Source organism: Giraffa tippelskirchi, chromosome 4 (assembly GCF_054371585.1).
Source record: "Giraffa tippelskirchi isolate mGirTip1 chromosome 4, T2T-mGirTip1v1.2.pri, whole genome shotgun sequence".
In the NCBI taxonomy this organism is placed as follows: domain Eukaryota; kingdom Metazoa; phylum Chordata; class Mammalia; order Artiodactyla; family Giraffidae; genus Giraffa; species Giraffa tippelskirchi.
In genome coordinates this window covers 168171794-168196950 of record NC_137278.1, presented here as the reverse complement: position 1 = coordinate 168196950, position 25157 = coordinate 168171794, and the positions used below count along the sequence as shown (strand labels likewise).

At 41.0% G+C, this 25157-nt stretch overlaps 1 protein-coding gene and 1 long non-coding RNA gene across 8 annotated transcripts; one reads left to right on the top strand and one right to left on the bottom strand.

Moving 5' to 3' along the window:
* Positions 1–86: 86 nt before the first annotated feature.
* On the top strand, positions 87–23788 carry PRDM4 (PR/SET domain 4). Of its 7 annotated transcripts, none has more exons than XM_081591340.1 (13): positions 87–226; positions 577–843; positions 940–1043; positions 5047–5180; positions 6793–6978; positions 8571–9365; positions 13584–13733; positions 14722–14840; positions 15782–15867; positions 16836–16963; positions 17681–17995; positions 19114–19282; positions 22083–23788. In XM_081591340.1, exons 2-13 carry the CDS (start codon positions 778–780, stop codon positions 22393–22395), a joined length of 2565 nt encoding a protein of 854 aa, XP_081447466.1. In that variant the 5' UTR covers positions 87–226; positions 577–777; the 3' UTR covers positions 22396–23788. The 7 variants fall into 7 exon arrangements, with proteins under 7 accessions (XP_081447466.1, XP_081447470.1, XP_081447467.1 ...); XM_081591339.1 differs by having other exon boundaries at positions 217–396; XM_081591344.1 differs by lacking the exon at positions 940–1043.
* LOC145545931 (uncharacterized) lies at positions 7030–19405 on the bottom strand. The gene is made up of 4 exons (XR_014082343.1): positions 19170–19405; positions 16214–16347; positions 10185–10249; positions 7030–7301 (listed from the first exon to the last, which is right to left on the bottom strand). It is a non-coding gene; the product is annotated as an uncharacterized LOC145545931 (long non-coding RNA).
* Positions 23789–25157: the final 1369 nt, after the last annotated feature.

The following is a 25157-nucleotide window of genomic DNA, read 5'->3' as shown; positions in this document are numbered from 1 at the left end:
ACCGGGACGGACTGAGACGCGGCGTTCCAGGCCGAGCCTCTCATGGCCCGCCCCCTCCGGCCTGGGTCCCCGCCACGCGCACGCGCGGGAGGAGGGGGATGGGCCGGGGGAGGGGGAGTGAGCGCGCGGGCGCCGCTTGCGGGCCGTGGCGGGGAGGGGCGCACGCACGAGGGGCGGAGCGGCGGGCGCCGAGAGTGGCTGAGGAGCCGGAAACGCGCCTTGGAGGGTGCGGCCCTGAGGAGACCGCGGGCTGGGCCGGGCCGGGCGGGAAACGTTAGGCGAGCGGCCCCCGGGGCGCGGGGGTCGTGCGGGCGGGGAGGGCCCCTAGGCGAGCTCTGCCCGGATGAGGAACAAAGCGGCGGGGCAGGCGCGCGCGCCCCCCCGCGCGGCCGGCAGGTGGGCTGCGCGCGGGCCCGGCCGGGGCGGGGCGAGGGCGGCCAGCGAGCTCCAGGCCGGCGGGCGGGCGACTTGGCCGCCCTTGGGAGGCGGTGTCCGCAGGCCCAGGCTCTCCGGCGGCGGAGGACGGGGGCTGCATCCTCCCCACATTTGGGTGACCGCCCTTGTCCTCTTCCTCAGGTCGGGCAGCCCCCCTCCCGAAGCTTCTGGAGGAAAGGCCCCGGGTGTCCCCTGGCATGCCCCATCTCGCGGCAGGGTGCGCAGCCGCCGACCCTCGGGAGAAGTTGGGCGGTCCCGGGAGGCCCCGGGGACGAGTGGCCGCGTTTGTGCAGCGGTTGTAAGCAAGATGCGGTAGCACGTGACCTAGGAACGCAAACCTTGATGCCGGTTCCCCGCCACCCGTGTGCGCTATTCTCTGACCCTTGGCCCCCAGCAGATGCATCACAGGTGAGTAGCTTTGTGGGCCGAGCGCTGGTGACATGTTTGGAAAACATGTAGCAAATAAGACTTCAGAATGCCTTTGTTTTTGGTGCCGTTGGACAGGTTACAGGTGCGATTTGCAAATGGATTTGTCCGAAAGGGAACAGGAAATCCAGAAACCAGTATTGGGTTGAATATACTCTCATTAGGCTTGATTTGCGCCACATGTGAGTAGTTGTTCCGAGTAGCCACACGTTGATTGTTGGCTTGTTGTGCATCTTTATCCTTGCCTTTGAGTTATTTGCGCCTTTAGTTAATATTTGAATCTGAGTTTCGAGGCGTATTTTTGTCTCATCACCATGTTTCACCTTGAATTTTGCTGGTTACCATCTGGCTTGGCTGGTAATGGAGAGTCATTAAGTTCTTAATTCTGCCGACTTCATGTTAATGTTGAAAGTACTATACCCTACAGTATAGAAGTGTGTCAAAGAGTTACATTTGACTGTTCTTTGAGGGCCCTTTCATAGGCTATTGAGGATAAGGAAGATTTAAAAAATTCACTCAAATGACTGAAAATTGTCCATTGTATTTGCAAAGTGGCTGCATTTCAGTTAGGTTCTTATATGTCATTCTAACAAAGAGTTAATAAGATCAGCAAATAGTTCATACATGTGTGTGTGTGCTCAGTTGTGTTGGACCATTTGCAACCCCATGGACTGTAGCCTGCCAGGCTCCTCTGTCAATGGAATTCTCTAGACAAGAATACTGGAGCGGGTAGCCATTTCCTTCTCCAGGGGATCTTCCCAAGCCAGTGATTGAACCCAGGTCTCCTGCATTGCAGGCAGATAGATTCTTTACTGTCTGAGCCACCAGGGAAACTCCATGGGTCATACATAGGTCATGTAAACTAGAAAAGATGAAGGAAATGATTCTACAATGAATATAGGTAGAGAAGAATTGCGAGCTTAGTACAGTGTCTTGATTCTGGCCCTTCTTCCAGCATCGCTTCCTAGAATCCCATATAAGAAAAGTAGCTAGGATAGAATTGCACTTTGGAATGAGAGAGTCTTAGGATCTTATTGTAAATTCCCTTCATCTGCTTTCTCTGTGGAATACTAGTTACCTTCGGTTTATGGCTGCTGAGATCATCACATTTTGGTGACTCACAACAAAGCAGAAATCTGCTGAGCCTTACATTAACTCTGGTTTGAACTGGTTTGAGAAGGCCTAAGAGTCAGCCTAGAAACACCATTTTGATTTTTATCTTAAGATTATGTGCACAGATTAATACTCAGGAATTTTCAGTATAGAGTTTGAAGCTACAGACTTTTAGTTGTATGTATGTGAAAGTTGCTTAGTTGTGGCCGACTCTTTGCGACCACATGGACTGTAGCCTGCCAGTCAACTCCATTTATGGGTTTTTCCAGGCAAGAATACTGGAGTGGGTTGCATTTCTTTTTCCAGGGGATCTTCCCGACCCAGGGATTGAACCCGGGTCTCCCACATTGCAGGCAAACTTTTTACCATCTGAGCCACCAGGGAAGCTTTTAATTGTACTTCAAAGAATTACTGTAATCGTTTTTTTTTGGTAGGTCATTCCTGCTCTACTGATTGTAAAGTTTTAATGTTTGTAGCTATAAAAAGTTACAGAAGTCTGTTTTAAACCACTCCAAACCCAGAAACTCTAAAATTTATGGTAGCTATGGTGTCTTTAGGCTGTACGGAGTTTTGCACTTAATTTTTTTAAATTATTTTTTTAATTGAAGGATAATTGCTTTACAGAATTTTGTTGTTTTCTGTCAAACCATTTCTTTTATTTTTAATTTTTGAATTTTTTTGGCCTCTCCTCGTGGCATGCAGAATCTTAGTTATGACCAGGAATCAAACCTATGACCCCTGCAGTGGAAGCACAGAGCCCCAACCTCTGGACCGCCAGGGAATTCCTACATTCCTTTCCTTTCCTTCCTGTGCTGGGTCTTGGTTGCTGCATTAGGGCTTTCTCTAGTTGCAGTGAGCGGGAGCTACTCTGGTTGTGGTGCACGGGCTTCTCATTACTGTAGCTGGTCTTGTAGCGGAGCACGGGCTGTAAAGCATGCGGGCTCAGTAGTTGTGGCACCTAGGTTCAGTTGCCCAGCAACATGTGGGATCTTCCTTGTATAGCATAATTAAATACAGTTATTAATGTGCTGTCTCTCATAAGGTGCACCTCGTTTGCTAATGTGATTCTAGTTGTCTTTCTAGTAAGAATGAGTTTGCATTGCTTCATCCAAATCAGAGTGCCTACTCTGTACAGGGTACTGTCCTCAGTTAGCTTTGTACTGTTTATTAATGTCTGGGAGCTTAGGTTTATGAGATACCTGGCCTGGGGTAAGGTTGAAGTCTGTAAATATGGAATAATGCAGGAATAGGTTTATGTCAGACATTAAGCATACTCCACTATGTAAACACACAGATCCTAAGTGTTGGAACTGACTGTTAAAGGCAAAATGGTTCTTTTATTTAATTATCTTAGTTAAGAGCTTGGCTCTCTTAAATTAGGTAAACCTGGATTTAAATGCCAATTCTGTGACTTCTGTAAATAAGGCAGATCTGGAGTTAAATCTGCCATTTACTAGTTAATGTAATTTTGAGTTAAGTTTCTTAGTCTGAGTCTGTTTCCTCATCTCTAAAATGGATTAAGAATAACACCTACTCACAGTAGTTATAAGGATTGTTGTCACTGTTGTTTTAGTCCCTCAGTCGTGTCCAACTCTTTTGAGACCCCGTGGACTGTAGCCTGCCAGCCTCCTCTGTCCATGGGATTTCTCAAACAGAGTACTGACTGGAGTGGGTTGCCATTTCTTTCTCCAGGGGATCTTCCCCACCCAGGGATAGAACCCCCGTCTCCTACATCGCTAGGTGGATTACTTAACCACTGAGCCACCAGGGAAGCCCAGTTATAAGGATTAGGTGAGATAATTACATGTTATTACTGAGCCCAGTGTTTAACACCTATAGTAAGGGAGTAATCAGTGTTAGTTATTACTATTTTCATGTTGATTCATAGTTGATGTAGCCATTTTTCAGGTTAAAAACCTGTTAAGTTTTGTTTTCACTGCTAAGGAGTGTATAGATCCATTTGTCCCCTTCCTGTTCTTCGCTCCTCCCATGTACTTAGGCACACACACAAGACCTTGCATCACTGTGATATTTGATATAAGGATTGGAGGTTCCTGGTGACCTTGTTTGGATAACCTGTTGGCTGTCCTTTTGAGATTTATGATATGGCAGTCTCTAAATTCTTTTTTTTTTTTTTTTTGGCAGTCTTTAAATTCCGACATAGGAACTAATACTTACTGATAACCTCCAGTAGGTCTTATTCAGTGTTCCTGTTACTCTAATGATACTGCTAATGGCAGTGCAAGATGGATTGCATAGAAAAGGCAGTTCTCAGATTCTTCAGCTTGCTAAAAATGGTCTGTAGATTTTAAAAAGTTTGATGTATTGAAAAGCTTTTTGACAGTGTTTTGCAGCATGATCTGTGTTCTTCCATTTAATTGCTCTTTGATTTGGGGTGTATGATAAGCCCTCTTTGAGTCTCAGTTTCCTCGATTCCCTTATTTTGAAGACTCAGCTAATATGAAGTAATTTTTTTTTTTTAATAAAGTATCTAGCACAGCTTACCTAATGAACCTTGTTATGCGGAGGATTTTACTAAGATTATTGATTAATTGTTAAGGTATCTATACAGTGTTTTAATAAAATGCTGATCCATGGAGAAGATACGGTACATTTTCACACTGTTTGCAGTCTAATTCAGACCTAGCATCACTTTTAACTTCTGGTGAAAAGAGTAAAAATTCTTTGAGTAAGTTAAAACAAGTCCTGGTTTCAAGTAATAAACCAGTTGGAGAAATGAGATACTGTGAAAGAAAAACAGGTGAATTAAAAACATAAAACGCCTCGTTGCCAGTGTACTCTAAGGATTGCAAACTTTGCTTTAAATAGCATGCTTAGTATTTGGAACAAGGCACACCTGAGTTAAATCCTGTTTCTGTTATATGACAGCCAAGTTAACATTTCTGAATCCCAATTTCCTTATCAGTAGAAAGAATATCGGAGAGCTGTGTTCATAGAAATGAAGTTGATCAAGTCGCATCTCCGCACCACCATTGTTTTAGGTTCTTCAGTACCTTAAACAGAGTCACTGAGGCAATTTTTGCATAACTGGTTGTGTCTGATCTTCCTTAGGATGAATGAAATGAACCTGAGTCCTGTGGGGATGGAGCAGCTGACTTCATCCTCTGTGAGCAATGCCTTGCCAGTCTCAGGGAATCACCTGGGGTTGGCTGCCTCACCCACTCACAACGCCATCCCTGCTCCAGGTGAGTGGTAAGGGAGAGGGACTGAATTCCAACACTTAATTGCATTAACCCTTCTAAATGGAATAGGTCGGAGCCCCTTTCAGAGTGGATGGGAGTAGCCCAGCAGGTCGATGACGGTTTCACCCATGGTAGCAATTTTTGTGGAGTACTGAAGTTCTAGTGGGTAGGATAGGGGTAGCAGGTTTTCCCAGTTGTACTCTTCTTGAGTTAGTGCCCTTTTGTCTAGAGCTATAGTTGACTTGGCATTTTATCTAGGACTACCCATTCATCTATTCTCACCCTTGACATTCTGTCCCTGGATTATTAGGAGAGAATCAAAGTTACTGTACTGACTCTTCCTAGAACACATGGGAAATTCAGCTTTGTTCTCTGTCATACCTGAAACTGGCACCAACCACAAATGCGCCAGACCTAGAATTATGGTCAAAGAGGAGATCTCAGAGATGGAGCTCCTACGTGGAACTACCCCTGAGCCTCAGTACTCGGACAGAATAATAGTGTAGGGAAAGCTCATTTTCCCCATCACTGTACGTTTAAAACCTTTTCATGTGCCTAGTTGAATTTTTTCTTTCTATTGAAATAGAAAAGTAGCAAACTCTTTGAGTCTTATAGCGATAAGCTAGTGATTCTTGCGGGCCTCTGACATTGTAATGTATTGGACTCTGTTCATCAAAATAAGAGTTAATGCTTAAGAGTATTGTAAATCTGCAAGTTTAAATAGTTCTCTGTAGAGAATTACCTGCTTAATTGCTAAAATGTAGCAGTTAAATAAGATTCATCTAAATTAGGGTCTCTTCACATTCCTTTTTGTGTCCACAAAATAAATTTTTAAAAAATTTATTAGTTCTTAACTCATTTGTTTATTTCTTAGGCATTCCATTTAGTAGACATTCTTATTAAGGAGGAAAAACCTGTTTAAAAATACTGCCACTGGCAAAAATAGTGCAAATCTGCACTGCCCGAGTTGGTGAGTTCATTATGATGGGAATCCACAGGGTCACTTCAGCATTGTGTGGATAGATGTAGTCCAAGGTGGATATAATGTGTAAATTTTAAAAAATCATGAAGTATAGCATATATGCAAAAGATTATATCAAGATATATACATACAGTTTTACATCTAACTTTAGGTTTTTTCCCCAAGTAGAAGCATATCTATGAAATTTTTAAAAGTGATATATTCTCACCATATAAAATGGAAAGTATAATAAAAAATATTTTTTAAAAATCTGTACTGTCACTACTCAGAGACCACTTTGAAGTTTGATATAGTTCTTTGAAATTTGGTGTATATTTCTTCCCATTCTTCTTATGTCTAAATAATTTGCTTTCTTAAATTGTATTTAAACTAGGTTTTAAATTGTAGTTAAATGTTTTGGTACCCAAGAGCAATACAGATAACTGAACGATCAAGTTGGCATTTTAAAACTGACTTGCAGACTAAATTTAGGGCTTGTCTGTGGATGTCTGCCAATACTGTCTATCTGGGGATGTAAAGGGCTACTGGGTGAGATGTTTGCCTGTTGCAAAAACCCTCCTAAGAGTTTAGCCGGTGATTACAGAATTTTAAAGTACTTACCTTTAATTGAGGAAAACAATTTTTTTTTTGTAGGCCTGCCAGTGGCGATCCCAAATCTGGGTCCCTCCCTGAGCTCTCTACCTTCTGCTTTGTCTCTGATGCTCCCAATGGGTATTGGGGATCGAGGAGTGATGTGTGGGTTACCTGAAAGAAACTACACGCTACCTCCACCACCTTACCCCCACCTTGAGAGCAGTTACTTCAGAACCATTCTACCTGGTAAGTGTTACAGTTATTTGGGAATTTACAAGAAATAATAAACGCGACCCCTTTTTGTTTTAATTATTTATTTAGATGCCCCAGGTCTTAGTTGTGGCACTTGGGATCTTCGATCTTTGTCAAGACATGTGGGATCTTTTAGGTGTGGTGTGCAAAATCTTAGCTGCAGCATGTGGGATTAGTTCCCTGACCAGGGATCAAACCCAGGCCCCTCTGCATTGGGAGTGTGGGGGTCTTAGCCACAGGACCATCTGGGAAGTCCTTACAGCCGACTGTTAACTTCAGTTCTCGAAGACTTGAACGATGCTTTTTTCTCTTTGTCACTGTTAGATATTAATTTATGTGGGGGAAAAAATTGTATTTATGTACTTCTCCTCTTAGAACATGTAGATAACATTATTAATATAGCAGTTTGACTAAGGTTGATTTCTTAATGGCACATAAACTTTCCCCTTGTCTCTTCTAGTACCTCCTTGGTTCACTTGTTATAATTCTCCAATTGTAATTCCTACCAACCACATGTCCTGCTATAGTGTCATTGTTTATTATAAAGTTTACTGAATTTTTATTCTAAAATATTGCATACTCATTTCAGAAAATTTAGCAAATAGGGAGGGGAATTATTCATAGTCCCATCATCCATCTTTTTGGTGTACTTCCATCCTACCTTTTATTTTTGTGTAGGGGTTTTTACTGTTTTCCATAATGAAGGCTGTAGTACTTGCAATACAATTATATACCCTTTTTTTCACTTAATGTTTTTCTCTATTTTTACATAGTTATTTTCCCCAGCTGCTACATGATTTTCATAATTATCCTTTTTAATGACACATTATGTTCTACTGATACGTTATTCCATGGTTTATTATATCAGTCTTTATTGATGGGCACTTTTTACCAGTTTGTTTATTATTGTTATGTAAATGTCTTTGGGTATATTATTTACAACGTGCATTTAGGGCAGTTTACCGTAAGTGGAGTTTCTTGCACAAGAGGGTATGAATATTCTTGGGGTTTTTATTATATATACTCAATACTTTGCAAAGACGTTTTAGAAATCTGGGCTTCTACTGGAGATGCAGCATGTACTATTTCACCACATACTCATTAACAGGAATGTTCAAATATTTTTTCTGTTTTAATAAAGCAAGTATAATTGTGACTTATTTTGAATAGAGCCTAATGTTTCTTGATAGTTTAATAAATAAAAATTTAGTTATATTTAATTAAATTTTATTTTTCACATGGAATATCTGCTTTTAAATGATTTGACCTTTTAACTCTTATAGAGCAAATTTTAGCATCTTAGGACTCAGGAATTCCAACCATGTATATATTACTAAAGGCAGTATTTGTAAATGATTAATTTCTAGTGACTTCAAAGGAAAATAGTTAATTTTTATGATTTCTGAGTTTCACAAAACTCAATTATGGTATATTATGTTGCTATTTATAAAGTATATGTATCAAACCAAAGAAATAGATAGGAGCTTATTTTACTTTAGTTGCATTTGTAAGAAAAATAGCTTTTAGCATTTGGAATTCTTAATATACTGAAAAATTCCTGATATCTCATCTTTTCCTTTTCCCAGGCATTTTGTCTTATTTAGCTGACAGACCACCTCCTCAGTATATTCACCCTAACTCCATAAATGTTGATGGTAATACAGCATTGTCTATCGCCAATAACCCTTCAGCACTAGATCCCTATCAGTCCAATGGAAATGTTGGATTAGAACCAGGCATTGTTTCAATAGACTCTCGCTCTGTGAACACACATGGTGCCCAAAGTCTTCATCCCACTGATGGTCATGAGGTGGCCTTGGACACAACAATCACCATGGAGAATGTCTCTAGGGTCACCAGCCCAATCTCTACAGATGGAATGGCAGAAGAGCTGACGATGGATGGTGTTGCAGGCGAGCATACCCAAATCCCAAATGGCTCCAGAAGTCATGAACCTCTGTCTGTGGACTCTGTGAGCAGCAGCCTTGCAGCAGAAACTGTAGGACATGGTGGTGTGATACCCATTCATGGGAACGGCCTGGAGCTCCCTGTGGTCATGGAGACAGACCACATTGCAAGCCGGGTCAACGGGATGTCTGACAGTGCCCTCAGTGACTCCATCCACACCGTGGCCATGAGCACCAACTCTGTAAGCGTGGCACTCTCTACCTCACACAACCTCGCCTCCCTAGAGTCTGTTTCCCTCCATGAAGTTGGCCTAAGCCTAGAACCTGTGGCTGTCTCCTCCATCACCCAGGAGGTTGCTATGGGGACAGGTCATGTAGATGTGTCTTCAGACAGTCTTTCTTTTGTACCACCTTCACTGCAAATGGAAGACTCCAATTCAAACAAGGAAAATATGGCAACCTTGTTTACAATTTGTGAGTGTGCTTAGCCTTTTTCTTTTGGAGATATTGATAGAAAGGGTCATCATCCTTAACAGGTTTAGTCACAAAGTCAGGAGTTAATTAAGGGAGTATAGAAAGTAACTAGACTTTGAAACTTTTATTTGCCTATGTATTGTCCTTTGTGTTAATGTGGTGCCTTTTTCTCAAAGAAGCCAAGTGGTATGTAGACATTCTGTTGGTTCTTAAAGCGTCTTCCTGAAGTAAGGAAACAGTCATTTCTGTATTTTACACATATAAGCTTAGCCTAGTAATACTTAAGGTATTTCTCAAGATTTCAGTTAATTACATAAGTAAATTTCAGTAAGGTGTTCTGTGTGACCCACCATGTGCTTTTTCTACATAAGACAAATTTATTAGATCATGTGTAATTTTTCATCCCCGTGGAAAAATGTAAGCTGATACATGTGAAATTTGGGGGTTTTTTTTGCTCAGAATGCATATAAATTACCATAGTTTGGCATGTAATTAGCACTGTTATGGGGCAACAGTAACAAAAGCAATATAAAAATAGTCGAGTTGCTGGTGTCACTACTGCTTCATTCATTCAGTAAACATGTTGAGCGCTAGTGAGCACCAGCCTCTGTACTAGATGCAGCATAAAAAATAATCTGCCAGAGGCTTTAAGGAACCTCCAGTCCAAAGGGAAGCACAGGCTAGTGAACAGGCTATTGTGTTGTGGTATACTGAGTGGAAAGATGGGATTAAGTGTACGGTGCTAAAGGAGCCTGAGCCGGGAGCGTCTCACCAGACCATAGAAAGCACAGGGAAGACTACATGTGTGTTAACACAGACCTGAAGAGCAGACGTGTCCAAAGTGGAGAATCAGAAGGAACGGTATCCGCCGTGGGAACTGGCACCTGTAGTTTGAAAGAATCGTGAGTGGTTCAGAATTGCTGAAGCATAGAACGGGTGGGGAGGGAATTCCCTGGTGGTCCAGTGGTTGGGACTCGGAGCTTCCACTGCAGGGGAACGAGTTCGATCCCTGATCAGGGAGCTAGAATCCTACATGTGGTGCAGTACAACCAAAAAAAATACAACCCTCCCCCCTCAAAAAAAAAAAGAGGTGGGGAGTGGGATATGTGATGAGAGAAGTAGGAGCCAGAGCACAGAGGGTCTTCAAAGAGCAGACAGGGATTTTGAAGAGGGAGAATTGGGATAGGGGTTCTGCTGCGGCGTGAGGGTAGCAGGCTTGTTAGTGGCAGAGAGGTAAAGATGGCGATGCCACAGTTTAAGTGCAAGGTCATGATATTCTAATCTAGGAGAGAAATGATGGAAAAAGTGGAAAATATTAACAGAAAACTCACTAGATCTTGTTGATTGGGTGAAGTTGGAGGAGAGAAGGTTTAAGGAGAAATTACTGGTTTCTGGCTTGGAAGCTAGATGGATAGTCACCGTCCCTTAGGATAGTGAGAGGTGGAGGTGGAGTGGATTTTTTTTTTTTTTGGCTGCACTTGGTCTTCCTTGCCTTGCGAGGTCTTTCTCTAGTTGTGGCCAGTGAGGGCTACTCATTGTGGCTTCTCTTGTTGTGGAGCACGGGTCCTAGAGCATGGGCCTCAGTAGTTGTGGCCCTTGGACTTAGTTGCTCCGAGGCATGTGGAATCTTCCCGGATCAGGGATCAAACCCGTGTCCCCTGCACTGGCAGGCAGATTCCTATCCACCAGGCCACCAGGAAAGTCCCTTGTTTTGTTTTTGATGAGTGTAGGTGAGTCCAGTGTCAGACATGTTGATTTCAGTGTCTAATGATACCTAGAGATGTTGAGTGAGAACTTGAATCTGGAGCTCAGAGATCTATCTGGAAATATTCAGGAATCTTCAGCATTAAGGTGTTAATCATAGCCATGGAAGTGAAGTGAAATCCTATCCTAGTTAAGTGTGTGGAATGACAAGGCTAGGTATGCTCAGGCACAGTGGCAGAGGAAGAGCTTCTAAAGGAAGTTGAACAGGATGGTCAGAAAAGTCGGAGGAGGCTTCTGGTGCTACTGAAGCCAAGCAGTGGGGAGACCTTTTGTGTTAACCATTTAAAGTCTCAAATTTATATATTTTCTCAAATTTTAAAATAATTTAGGAATATAATTATGGTCATTAATTTAGGAGAAGGTAAGAGGTGGCTTAAATCAGTCCATTTATCCTTTTGAGGGGAGGGTGCTACACCTAGCGTCATGTAGGATCCTCTTTCCCTGACCAGGGATCAAACTTGTGCCCCCCTGCAGTCAAAACCTGGAGTCTTAACCACTGGACTGCCAGGGAACTCGCCTGTTGATCCTTTTTCAAGTGGGCAAGTGGAACCTCTTGCTTCTGAATGTTTTCCAGAAGAAATATAATTCACATACACAATTTAAAAGTGTATACTTTAGTGGTTTTTAGTATAATGACAAGGTTGTGAACGATCACTACTATCTAATTCAAAAATTTTTGTTACTCCATAAAGAAATCTTGTTAGCAGTCACTCTCACCCCCACCCCCCATTCTCAAGTAACACTAAACTGCGCCATCTATGGATTTGCCTAGTCTAGACATGTCATATAAATGGCATCCTACCGTATATGGCTGTGCCTGGCTTCTTTCCCTTAGCATAATGTTGTGATGATTTATCCGTGTTATAGTATGTATCAGAATAATATTCCATTGTATGGATTTACCACATTTTGTTTATCCATTTATTTTTCATGAACATTTTGTTGTTTCTCCTTTTTGACTATTATATTCAATGCCGGTATGAATATTCACATAAAAGTTTTTGAATGAATGTTATGTTTTTAATTCTTGGATATATATGGGAATGAAATTTTTCTTTTTGAGGAATCGCCAGACTGTTTTCCAAAGTGGCTGCACCATTTTATATTCCCAGCATCAGTGTATGAAGGTTCCAGTTTCTCTACATCTTTGCCAAGATTTCCTTTTTTTTTCCTAGTAATAATTGAATTTTATTTGTAAAAAAAAAATGCGTATTTATAGCCATCATAGTAGGTGTGAAATGGCATCTCATTGTTTTCATTTGCATTTCCTTAATGACTAATGATGTTCAGCATCTTACATGTACTTACTCGCCATTGGTATTCTCTTTGAAGGAAGCCTGTGACCCTTTTTTGCTGTATGAAATCTGAATCTCCTTTGTTTGAAGAGTTAACATGGTTTATAATTAACAGCATCGGAGAATAAGTCCTCATAGAGTGTAGGGGATCTCTAGTCTGATTTTAAAGAATTTTAAATCAAGTAGTACTTGAAGAAGTAATATATTATTACTACTTTGGCTAAATATGAAAACCTAACTGATATTTTATGCCATTTAAGTGGTAATTTCTAGTAGATTGTTTAGGGGAATAAAGGCACCTAGAAGACTATGGGTCTGAAGATTATGTATTACAGCTATTTTGTGAATGAATTTGGAAAGTTTGAACACAGTCTTTGACTAAATAGGGTCATGAATACCACTCCTTATCAAAGAGAAAGGAAAGTAAAAGAGCAAAAGATTTGTGGAGAAGGAGGACACTCCTGAGCTTGTAAATGTTAAGTTACAATAAGCATAGAACAATATATGAAGTCAACATTTTTTTTTTTTGGCAATACAAAAAGAAAGACCATATGAACAATAAGAAATTAAGAGTGTTAAGCAAATATGTCTGCAAGAATATGATCCTACCTGCTGTCCTAAAGAGAAGATTGCATATTTTCTTTGTCTTAAGAACCTGTCATCCAAACGTGGTCAGCCAGTTTGTTAACAGTGAAGCAGGAGCGAGCAGTGATGTAAGCGTCTCTGACTCCGTTGTGCTGTGTTGTCACTGCATGACGAACAGCGTTTCAGCTCAGTTTCATCTTAGAGTTTGGTAGACTCTGAATCTTTTCGACTTCAGAACATCATATCTGAAGGTATTACTTATTCACTTAATGTAAGAAATAACACACCTGATTCTTGAAGGAATGTAGTGTTATTTTTTGATCGGTGTTTTTCTTATGCACTGAATAGGAAACTTAGTCCAGTTGTATTAAAAAAAAAATCAAATCTTGCTGAAGAAGGTTATGACTGGATATACATGTAAGTGTAATAAAGTGGCCCTTTGATCAGAGCATTTCTCCTAGAACCTTGCTTCATACTGGTTACCTTTTAATAATTCATATTTAAATAAAGCAGGTGGTCATTGATCTGTCTGCGGGAACTGACCCCATTTATGTCTCACATTTGTCATCTGCAGGGTGCACTCTCTGTGACCGAGCCTATCCCTCAGACTGCCCTGATCATGGACCGGTGACTTTTGTTCCTGACACTCCAATAGAGAGCAGAGCCAGGCTTTCTCTCCCAAAGCAGCTTGTTCTCCGCCAATCAGTGGTGGGAGCAGACGTTGGTAAGACCCTGGGAACCATAAAACTCGATCAAAGTCTCTTCTTCTTTGTAGGGTAGAGTTGTAAAAGTGGATGTGTATAATTTAGAGATTACTCACTTGATCCAAAAGTCAATTTATGGCTGAAGATTTATCCTTTTATGGATTACTTGTCCAGTGGTGATAGCACTAAATCAAGTTGAACACTTTATTGGAAAATTTCCCCTTTCTTAGGATCAGGATTGAATAGAGGGGAGAATCCTCCTCGAAGACTGAATCTTTGAAGACTTGGCTTTTATTTTCAGCTGTATCATCCACTGTCAATTATCATGACAAATCACTCCCTGAAACTTAGTTTCTTTTATAAAACCCAGAAAATTCACCATTTATAACTTTTTATCACCAAAAATACTTCTATCAAATGTTTATAAATTGCTTAATACTCCTTAGGAAAAGAGAGTAAGAAATACAGACTGCCACAATATGTTTATCCATACTGGAATGTAACGTGGTATCTGAATTTTTGTGCCATTCTTTGAAAATACAATACTAGACTCGTTTCAGGTGTAGCCTAGGCGTGAGTCAGTTGAAAGCATTAAACCACTTAGATAATAAAGAGCAGTGCTTTAAGCACAAATGATCTTAGAAGTTTGATTTATTTTGTAGTAATTGCTTTACTTTTTTATAATAGAGTAATGTTGTCTAGTCCTTTTTATGTATCAACTTGGAGGGACATGGTTGGTTCCTTGTGTATAAACATTGGTTCAGGAATTTCTGATACTGCTTCTTACTCTGCATATTTCTTCTGAGCCCAGTCTAATCTGTTCATTACTTTTTCCTTATTTATAGAATAGAACCCGTAAGACTTACCTACTTTTCAGGAATGCTAGAATATCAGCAGTTCATAGATTCATTGAAAATAAGATTCTTTGCATGAGTTAAGCGACTCTCTTCTCTATCCTATTAGATGTTTAAATCATTGATTATGTAGTTGGTGTTCTTCCATTGATAGGTGTGTGGACTGGAGAAACCATCCCTGTTCGGACTTGCTTTGGGCCTCTCATTGGCCAGCAGAGCCACTCCATGGAAGTAGCAGAATGGACAGACAAGGTGGTTAATCATATCTGGAAGGTCAGTGTTTTTGAAATTTTTCTGTGACTTTTGGATGCTTTTATAGTAATAAAGCAGTTAAAAGTGATGTAAAAGTCAAACTTAGCCAAGATTCATACAGTGACATTCATCCGTCAGTCATTGAATACTACTTCCTGTTCTTGGTAGCCAAATGATAATACATAGCAAAATGTCAGATATTGAATATAGAAGACAAACTGTTTTGTCTCCATTTTGTTAGTAACCTTGTGACGACTCATTTTTATTACTTGTGGCAGCTCAGGCTTTGGACTTTGTTTATATGTTGAAAGTCTCATTTTGTAATCTCATTTTGTAATCAGTTAAAGCATTCCTCAAATATTTAGCTTGGGAAACAATTCTAGACTTGGAAGCTAAGATTATTTCTCTAGTTTTCTAATGAAAGGGGCTGAAAACTTAAGTTTCTGATATAAACACCTATTCCTGTAACAAGTTTATATAGAATCTTAGTAGTTTGGGAATGATGCTTGTTAACATTGAATTAAGGCAGAAATGGGTCTTGTGGTAGTTGGAAAGGTGAAGTGCCACCAGCATTGGGGACTTTAATTGTGTTGTCCAGACGAGAACACAGGAATGCTAGGTTCACTGGAGAGAAAAATAAGAAGAGGTAGTTCTCTGACCTTAATGCCCATTCGTGTGGTGGGTGATGAAGATAACTAGAGTTTTTTATGTCTTTTCCAGTCAAGCCAAAATGTGACTAATCAAGAGCAACATGATTCTGTATGCTGAGCACTAACTGTAGGTCTCTAGTGGTCTTTATTGTGTTGCTGGAAATAGGGTGACTGGTGAAATGACAAACATGTGAGAAGACAACCATGTGTTTTCACACTGATTAGGAAAGCTGGTACCTACTGCAAAATAAATGAGATTATTGCTAGAACTTGTCAGTTCATTTGATGTGTATGTTTGCCTTCTGTTGGCAGATATACCACAATGGTGTCCTAGAATTCTGCATCATTACAACTGACGAAAATGAATGTAATTGGATGATGTTTGTGCGCAAAGCCAGGTGAGAGTAGACTTGGATGCAAGAAATAGTTATGATTCGGATATTTTTCAGTAGGAAACTTGGAATAAAATAGGAAAGAATTTTAGAATCCAATGACAGTAATATCTGAACATAGCTTAAAGCCTAAGGCTTTTCATTTTCTTCACCCCAGTAGTTGTTGACTAATGGTGATTATAAATTAAAATATAAGAAATTATCCCTTTTTTATGAGCAGTTTATTCAGTTTACCAGTGCAATAAAAAATGATACAGTTACCATTGAATTTGCAAGTAGGTACCTTTTCTTTATATTGGCTATTGGTCAACCCCTTGGACTTCCCCGGTGGTGCTAGTGGTAAAGAACCCACCTGCCAGTACAGGCGACATAAGAGATGCAAGTTTGATCCTGGAAGATCCCCTGGAGGAGGGCATGACAACCCACTCCAGTATTCTTGCCTGGAGAATCCCCATGGACAGAGGAAGGAGCCTGGAAGGCTGCTGTCTGTAGGGTAGCACAGAGTCAGACACAACTGAAGCAACTTAGCATACGCACATGCAATCAACCCCTTAGGCTGCTGTGTTAATTCTTATTCAGCTATCTATTTCTGTGTCTTTGTCATATTGTTTTAAGACTTCATTTTACTTACTTTTCTTATAGCAACAGAGTAGAGTGTTTCTGACTATAAAGAGCAATGAGCTGATATATTGAAGTAAGAATTCTGTTTCTAAACAAGTTAACCCTAACAGGTAATATAGGTAATTAGAGAAATGACCCAGAGAAGTAGTACATCTACCTGAGTTTTCATATAAGATGTCGCTATAGGGATATGATGTGTTTAGTGTATATTTCAAAATTAATATGCTTGATGAGCATTCCCTGGACGGGAAACTGAGATTCCACAAGCTATGCAGTGTGACCAAAAAAAATTTTTAAGTAAATAAATAATAAGATAAAATTAACATGCTTGATTTGTTAAATGTGATACCTAGGAATCGGGAAGAACAGAATTTGGTGGCTTATCCCCATGATGGAAAAATCTACTTCTGCACCTCCCAAGATATCCCTCCTGAAAATGAACTGCTTTTTTATTACAGCCGGGATTATGCTCAGCAGATTGGTAAGTTTATATATAAGACTTGTTTGTCATGAATCTAACACAGTAAAAATACCAAGGATCAGTAGTATAGCTTTGGTAATGATTTACATGTAAGCAGAAGCAAATCATATACCTTTGTATATGTAAAAGCAGAATATTACCTTACGATAGAAGTGTTAAGATCTGTGAAGTTATTCATATGCTGAAGAACCAGGCAGCCATACCAGCCAGGTAGCATAAACTTTGTGTTAGGACTTTGATTTGGGGAATTTGAAGTTCCTGAGTTCCTTTTCGAACCATTAAAGTTTTAAGTTCATAAAGGACAACGCTGTGAGTTGATTTAACCTTCATAGTCTCTTTCTTTGCACTGTGTCATAATGACAAGTGATGACACTCTCCGTCCCATTTCTGATGTCTGCATCAGAAGCATTCTCTGTCCTTTTTCAGTGTAATAAAACTTCTGCCCCCCTCCCCCCACACACACGAGTTTGAGTGTAACAAAATCAGTTTTTTGCCTAGGAAGATGCCTTATGTTTTAGTATTTACCAGGTTTTCCCTATGTGCCTGACACACTATTTGAGATGCTGGGACTAGAGCATTGAACAAGATGTGTTTAATTTTACAGGTAGTGGGCAAGCTGGAAATTTTGATAGAAGGGAAATTAGAAGCAACAATCACTAAATTTTAAAATTTGAGTTTTAAAATTGAAGTAAGTACATTGAGTAATTTTTTTTAAAGGTGTTCCTGAACATCCAGACGTGCACCTCTGTAACTGTGGCAAGGAGTGCAGTTCCTATACTGAGTTTAAAGCCCACCTGAGCAGCCACATCCATAACCACCTTCCTAGCCACGGCCACAGCAGCAGCCACGGGCCAAGCCATAGCAAAGAGAGGAAGTGGAAGTGCTCCATGTGCCCCCAGGCTTTTATCTCTCCTTCCAAACTTCATGTCCACTTTATGGGTCATATGGGTATGAAGCCCCACAAGTGCGATTTCTGTAGCAAGGCTTTCAGTGATCCCAGCAACCTGCGGACCCACCTCAAGATACACACAGGTACGCTGTCCTGGACCATAAAGTGGAATTTTGAAAAATTAGAAATTGGTAAGGGCGTGGCAGCAAGACAGTCTTGCAAATAGGGTTGAGATTAGATGTTAGAGAATCGGCTGGCTGACAGGAGGACTTCATTGGGTCATGAGTTGTGTGGAATAACTGCCTCCTCAGAGAATATTACTAAGTTGCTCCATCTTCCAGGTGGCCTAGTCATAGTTTGAAGGTGACTGGGAAAATGAGTTAATAATCAGGGAGTTCATCTGTGTGTTTGGACCTGAAGGTAATTCTTCAGAAACAGCTAGAGCGTACTATTAGAGGTCACCCCCGTCACTAGCCAGAACCAGTTTCTGTCCTTTGAATATTGTTTGTTGAACACCACCAGAATTTATTGAGTTTCTATTTTCTAAACTCCATACACACCAAACCCTTTCTCTTAGCCGTAAGTATTTATCGTATGCACTATAACAATAACTGGTTTAGTTTGGTTTTCTTGGTTGGGTCATTTTCTCCAAAGCTTTGAAGGTAAAATTCTTCCTTATCCTTTTGCATTAAGACTGAGTAGTTCCGGCAGAGTCTGTGTGGCCCGCAAACCTTAAGGGTTCAGGATGGCTTATAAGAAAAGGTTTGCTAACCCCTGACTTAGAGTAACTTTCTTTCTTCATTCTTAAAAAGATTTTATTTCATCCTTGGTTTATGAAGACGTGTATTTTAAAAAAGAAAACTGAAATTTAGGTTGTAAAAATATGTTTGCTTATGGACAAATACTAGAATTCTTGAGGTTTAAAAAAAAAAAAAGATTGAATTAAGTTAGGCACTAGGGTTATAAGTGATTTTTTTTCCCCCCAGAACTTGTATCATGTATTAGCTGTAAACAGTAAAGAGTGTGTGTGTAGGTAAGCAGTCATAGGTCAGGTTTGTTAGCTTCACTAGCTTTAGTTGCAGCATATAATTCAGTGGCTCTGAGTGGCTCTAGGTAGACAGTCCTAGAACGTGAGGTTCCAGTTACCAGTCAATTCTGTTTTATTCCTGCCTCTGCAACATACCTGTACAACGTGTCTCTTCATGCTGAGAGTGCTCGTGGCACTTTGATTCACAGTGTGATCATTCGGGTTAATACGCAGGTCAGAAGAACTACAGGTGTACTTTGTGTGACAAGTCTTTCACCCAGAAGGCTCACCTGGAATCCCACATGGTCATCCACACGGGGGAGAAGAACCTCAAGTGTGACTACTGTGACAAGTTGTTCATGCGGAGGCAGGACCTCAAGCAGCACGTGCTCATCCACACGCAGTGAGTGACCTGTAGCTGACCGCTACTTGAGCGATGAACGGGGGCTTGTGTGTGCTGGCTCACTGTCTGTCTCCCGCCGTGGTGCCTGTAGCTGTCTCCTGTGTTCCACACAGCCTGTGTTCTGACCACATAGGTCACAAAGCTAAGGTTCTGGTTTATCCTGGAAGAGTTCACATGCTTGCTTTGTTTTCTCATTTTCACTTCTACTCTCTTTATTTCCTTTTTTCTTTTGTATTTTTGAAACATAATTTCATTTAATTAACCAATGTTTAAGTACCTCCGTGAAGTCCAGTGATTTGCTAAGTGGTGAAAATACAAAGATGAGAACGGTCCTTGAACTTAAAGAGCTCAGAGGCCATTAAGAGAAACAGAAGAGTAAATAATTGCCATGCTGAATTGCAGATGTTAGAGTAAGTGTAGGATCCTGAAAGACTGTAGAAGAGGGTTACCTCACCCAGTCTGCGAGTGTCCTGGGAAAGCTTCCTGGTAGTTGGAGCTAAGTATTAAGGTAAATTAGAATTATTCAGGGAATAGTCTTCTAGACAGACAAAACAGGGTATGTAGAAACATGAAAGTGAAGAGGACTATGAAATAAGAGTGGTTCTCTGTAGTGAGAGCATCCCATGTATGTGAGAGCGATAGAGGAAGGTAGCAGCCAAATAATGAAGAGCCTTTTATCCAGTTCAAAATTAAACTTCATTCTGGGAATAATGGAGAGTCATGGGGGCATTTTTCTTCCCCATGTACCAGGAACTACTCTTTGTGCGTGCATGTGTGTATTTTCATTATGGTATATAACACATAAATTTTTCTGTCTTAACCCTTTTTAAGTTTGTAGTTCAGTGATGTTAAATGTATTCACATTCTTGCACAAGCATTGAAGGATTTTAAGGGAAGGAATGTCATGGTGAGATGTCTGTTTTATAGAGACTACTCTGGCAGCAGCAGAAGTGGGTGGAAGGAAGAGAAGGCCAAACATTGGACAGCCCATTAGGAATTTATTGCATGAATCCAGCTGTAATTAATTGTCCAGCCTGTGTTAGTTACAGTGACAAAGAGAAGAGAGCAGATTCCACAGTCCTTTGCTTTTAGCGAGTGTTAGAAGAGGGAGAAAACATTAGCTTGTATTTTATTTAGAAATACATCAAAAATGGAACCTTTATTCTTATCATGGGTTTTAGATATATATTTTGCTTTCATATCAGCTCTTTTATCTGATTTGTAATCACAGTGCAACCTGAAACACTAAAATACCCAAGGAGTTTGGATCTACATTCCTGACTCTCAGGATGACCTTTTAAAATAAAGTTTTCATTAAGTGGTTTCATTATTAGTATGAAATTTTAGAAATTAGACACATTAATTATCAAATTTTATATATAGCTTTACATAGTTGGAACTGAAAGAGCTCTCTGGGGTCATTTAATCTAGCTGCTTATATTAGCTTGAGCTGCCACATCAAAATACCATAGACTGAGTGGTGGCTTAAACAAAAGAAATTTATATTCTTAAACTTCTGGAGTCTGAAAGTTGAGACCAGGGTGCCAGCATGGTTGGGTTCTGTTGAAGGCCTTCTTCCTGGCTGCCTTCTTGTTATGTGCTCAGGTAGAGGAGAGAGTGAACAAGCTCTGATCTCTCTTTCTCTTCTTCTGAGGACATAACCCTGTCATGGGGGTCCCATCCTCATAACCTCATCTAAACCGTAGGTCCCCACCTCCAGATTCCATCACTTTATGAGCTGAAGCATCAGCATACCAATTTAGGACAAATATTCAACCCCTAACACTGCTTGTGATAGTCACTTGGGAAATGTGAGAAACAATGATTGGTGCCAAGGGCCCACCTCCAGGGATTCTGATTTAGCTGATCAGAGGCAGAGCCCTGGCCTTGGTATTTTTAAAAAGCTCGCCAAGTGGGTCTAAGGTTCAGTCAAGGTTGAGTGCCCCGTTTTATCTTTTTAACATATTGGATATTCATTAAGACACAGGATTCAGATGCTCAAAAAAAGTTTAAAAATTCGTACTGTGTATGATCCCCAAGTTTCTTGTCAGCTCTAAGATGTCTGGGCCAGGGTTATTACTCCAGCCTTGACGCTGCTGATATCTTGAACCGGATACTTGTAGGGCCTACTGTTAACACTATAGTTAGATACCGTTATGTTGGTCAGTTGGCAGACATTTTCAAATTTGAGTCTTCCAGTTGGTAAGAATGTGGGGCAACAGGAGCTCTGAAGTGGCTGTTGATGGACATGTGTATTGATACAACAGTGTTGGAAGACAGCTTAGCATCATCGTGGTAAAATTGAAGGGGTACATATCCTTGGATCCAGCTGTGCCTCTCCTGAGTATATGCCCTAGAGGAACAGACCCACATACCAGTGTAGAAATGTTCACATAGCAGTCTTGCCTGTGGTGATAAAAAACAAAACCACCAGAGTACCCATTAACAACAGACAGAGCCAGTGCCACAACCAAGTTGTGGTGTATTTGTAAGTAAGTAGCCTCCTGCCATGGAAGCAACTTGATTGAATTTCAGAAAGAAGCAAAAACACAAAAGAGATACATACAGTACGATCCTATTTACCTAGAATTCTAAAACAGGCAAAATCAGTCTGTGCTGTTTAAACTGCACACGTGTTTTATGACTGTTCTGTATGATACATCTCCTATAGAGAAGTTTGATTCTAGTTGGGTAGAGCTTCTCAGACAAAGGTCTTGAGGTTGTGCAGAGTAAGTGTGTGCCTCAGTTGTATTTGTAACCCCAAATCAAATGTTTTGTTTTTTCCTTGTGTTCCTCTTAGAGAACGCCAGATCAAGTGTCCCAAGTGTGACAAGCTGTTCTTGAGGACAAATCACTTAAAGAAACATCTCAATTCACATGAAGGAAAACGGGATTATGTCTGTGAAAAATGTACAAAGGCTTATCTAACCAAATATCATCTCACCCGACACCTAAAAACCTGCAAAGGGCCCACCTCCAGTTCATCAGCACAGGAGGAGGAGGAGGAAGACGACTCGGAGGAGGAGGAGCTGGCGGACTCCGTGGGGACAGAGGACTGTCCCATCGGCAGTGCTGTGTATTCAGCGGATGACTCTCTCTCTGCACACAAATAGAAGAGAAAGCAGCTGACTGTTCTGGATGGAAAATGCAAAAGGGAAAAACACATAACCGGTTATGCACTACAATGGTTTTTATATAAAATAGTTTGATTCCTTCCAGCCAACAGTCAAAACAGACTAAATGGGAATGGATAAAGCACTTACAGAAGAGTATCCTAATGAAAACACTTTTAAAAAGATTGAGAAAAGGGCATGTGTCCTCTTTTTAAATGGTGTATGGGGAGGCAGCTGTCAGCTTTTGAGATCTGTTCTTTATTTACATGATACTCTGGGTGATAACATTTATACCTGAGTCAGAGCTGCCCTCTGCCCAACAAATCAGATTTATTTTAAATTCTTTCATTATTTTGTTTTTCTCCCAACCCATTGATTTGGTAGCAACCGTCGACTTGGTCCCTGCCTCTCAGTCGTCCTGATTGTGGTTCAGGTGTTTTGTTTTATGCAGACTTGTGACTTAAACTCATCCCAGAATGGATTGGGACATAACAGTGTAAGCTTGTTACTCTGACCACACCTCACAGATTTAAAGCACCACCTGCCTTCATCTCTCCTGGCTGCTGGGGAGTTGAGAGTAGATCTTGCTTCCCAGAATTTCACGGGTACATAGAGGGCAGGTGAGAAAGGAGCAGCCAGGCAGCAGGCACTGATGGAGAGAAGAAAAGGAGAGGTGCCTGGGTCACTGTCCAGAGTGCTTCTATCATGTGCTCTGATGGAAGCTGGGGTGAGAGACCTGATTATTGTTCCTGAGAGATCTTTGAAGGTTTCGACACATCTCTGTCTCCAGTGAAGCCTCCAGCATCTGGACAGAGTATCTGGAGGTGTAACAAGCCAAGTAATGCCTGCTGTGTTGTCTCCTGATAGCAAGGACATGTGGACCAACTGACAGAGAGGTAGCTTGGCCCATGGAAAGGAGGAGGGAGTGATCCTTTCTATCTGGCTTACTCTGAAAAGGATCAAGACACCATTAAAATGTTGCCAACTCAGAATGAGAAGACACGTTGGTGCATTTGCAAGGTTAGGCGCTCCCAGTTGTCTGTGGTGAAGAACCTCATCAGTTAAACATGGAGGATTCCAAAGGATTTGGAAAGTACAGAAGGTCAAATGGTCACCACGTGGATGTATTTTCAGGGTTCCAGCTTTATTCACCTACCCATCTGATCTATCACCTGGTCTTTCTCATGCATAGCCTGCTTTCAGCAAGAAGCAAACACATCCTGAAGTCGATGGTTGATGGAACATGCTCTCCTGCTCTAAGGCACAACCTCTGGGCTGGAGTGGAGAGGACTCTGGTGGGAAGGTTTTGCTGCTAATGTATTTATGGAATGAATGTATTTCATTCAAATCTGTATTCCTCTAGGAAGGATTAAAATAAAAACTTTTTAAAAAATACATACTTATCAAGTATGTAAATGTATAAACTTTTTAAAAAATAAAAACTTTGTAACCTCATTTTGTGGAAGGAGAGGAATGAGGCTTTTATGGGAAAATGAGGTCCAACTTGAGTTTTTCTAAGGTCAGAAGTTGGAGAAAGTATTTCCTAAGTACCTTAGCTTTGGAATTAAATTTTAGCATGCTTGTGCAGAGCAGTGCTTAGACAAATCATGCTTCTTGCATCTCCAGCTCTCGTCCCTGCCCTCTTCCTTCCTAAGGTGGTGCCTCGTCTTTGCTGCCTCCATGGAGAAGTAAAGGTCTGCAGCTGAGGGAGTGGGTGAGGTGGTGTTGGTTAGAGGTGGCTGTCAACACGAGGTCATGAGCCACTGTTAGGGAGCTCTGGTGGGGCTGAGGCAACGCTACACTCAGCCTCTCAAGCTGGGAAAGGGATCCTAGTGGCAGCCACTCCTGTCCCCGGGAAGCCACCGGTGCCAGAGCTCCAAGTGCCCTTTCTCTCTTTAACTCTGACTCCTGCTGAGTTAAACATCATCTCCAGATGCTGGTTGGAATGTTGCCCAAGATAGTTAAAAGTGTTAGTTGCTCAGTCGTGTCTGACTCTTCGTGACCCCATTGATGGTAGCCTGCCAGGTTCCTCTGTCCATGGATCTCTCCAGGCAAGAATATTGGAGTCGGGTATCCATTCCTTTCTCCAGGGGATCTTCTGGACCCAGGAATCGATCCTGGGTCTGCATTGCAGGTGGATTCTTTACTGTCTGAGCCACCAGGGAAGCCCAAGATAGTTATGTCAAAGCAAACAAAAACAGGAGAGTATTTCTGAAAAATAGTTTAAGTGAGAATGAAGCTGTTATTTTTTGCTAATGACTGTCTTCCTTTTTTTTTTTTTTTTTTACCTCTTAGACTTAAATGGCACATTCTAAGTCTTTCTCGCAAGATGAGGAAATAAGTAGCTGCCCCTTTGACAAGATTTTACTCTGAGCCTTTTCTGCCCGTCACATGTGGCCTCGTCTGTTGCTTCTGTTGGGATCCAGCTGCTGTTGGGTGAATGGTCTCTTGCAGAGGCAGGGTATTATAAGGGTGGGCTCTGGAGCCTGGCTGATTGTTCTCTCATCTGGACTTTGCTGCATGATGGCCTGGAAGCGTAGTCAAGTTATGTAACCTCCCTATGCCTCCATTTACTTAACTGTAAGCAGAGACTACTCATAATAGTTCGCATTTCATAGTATCGTTTGATGTTAATTCATGCAAAGGGCTGGCACAATGTTTACCATGCAGTAAACACTGGCTGGTATCTGTTAGTTTCAGATTTACCAGCATAAATTTCTGTCCTTAAAATATTGCTGTTTATGACGCAAGAAGTGCTGGAT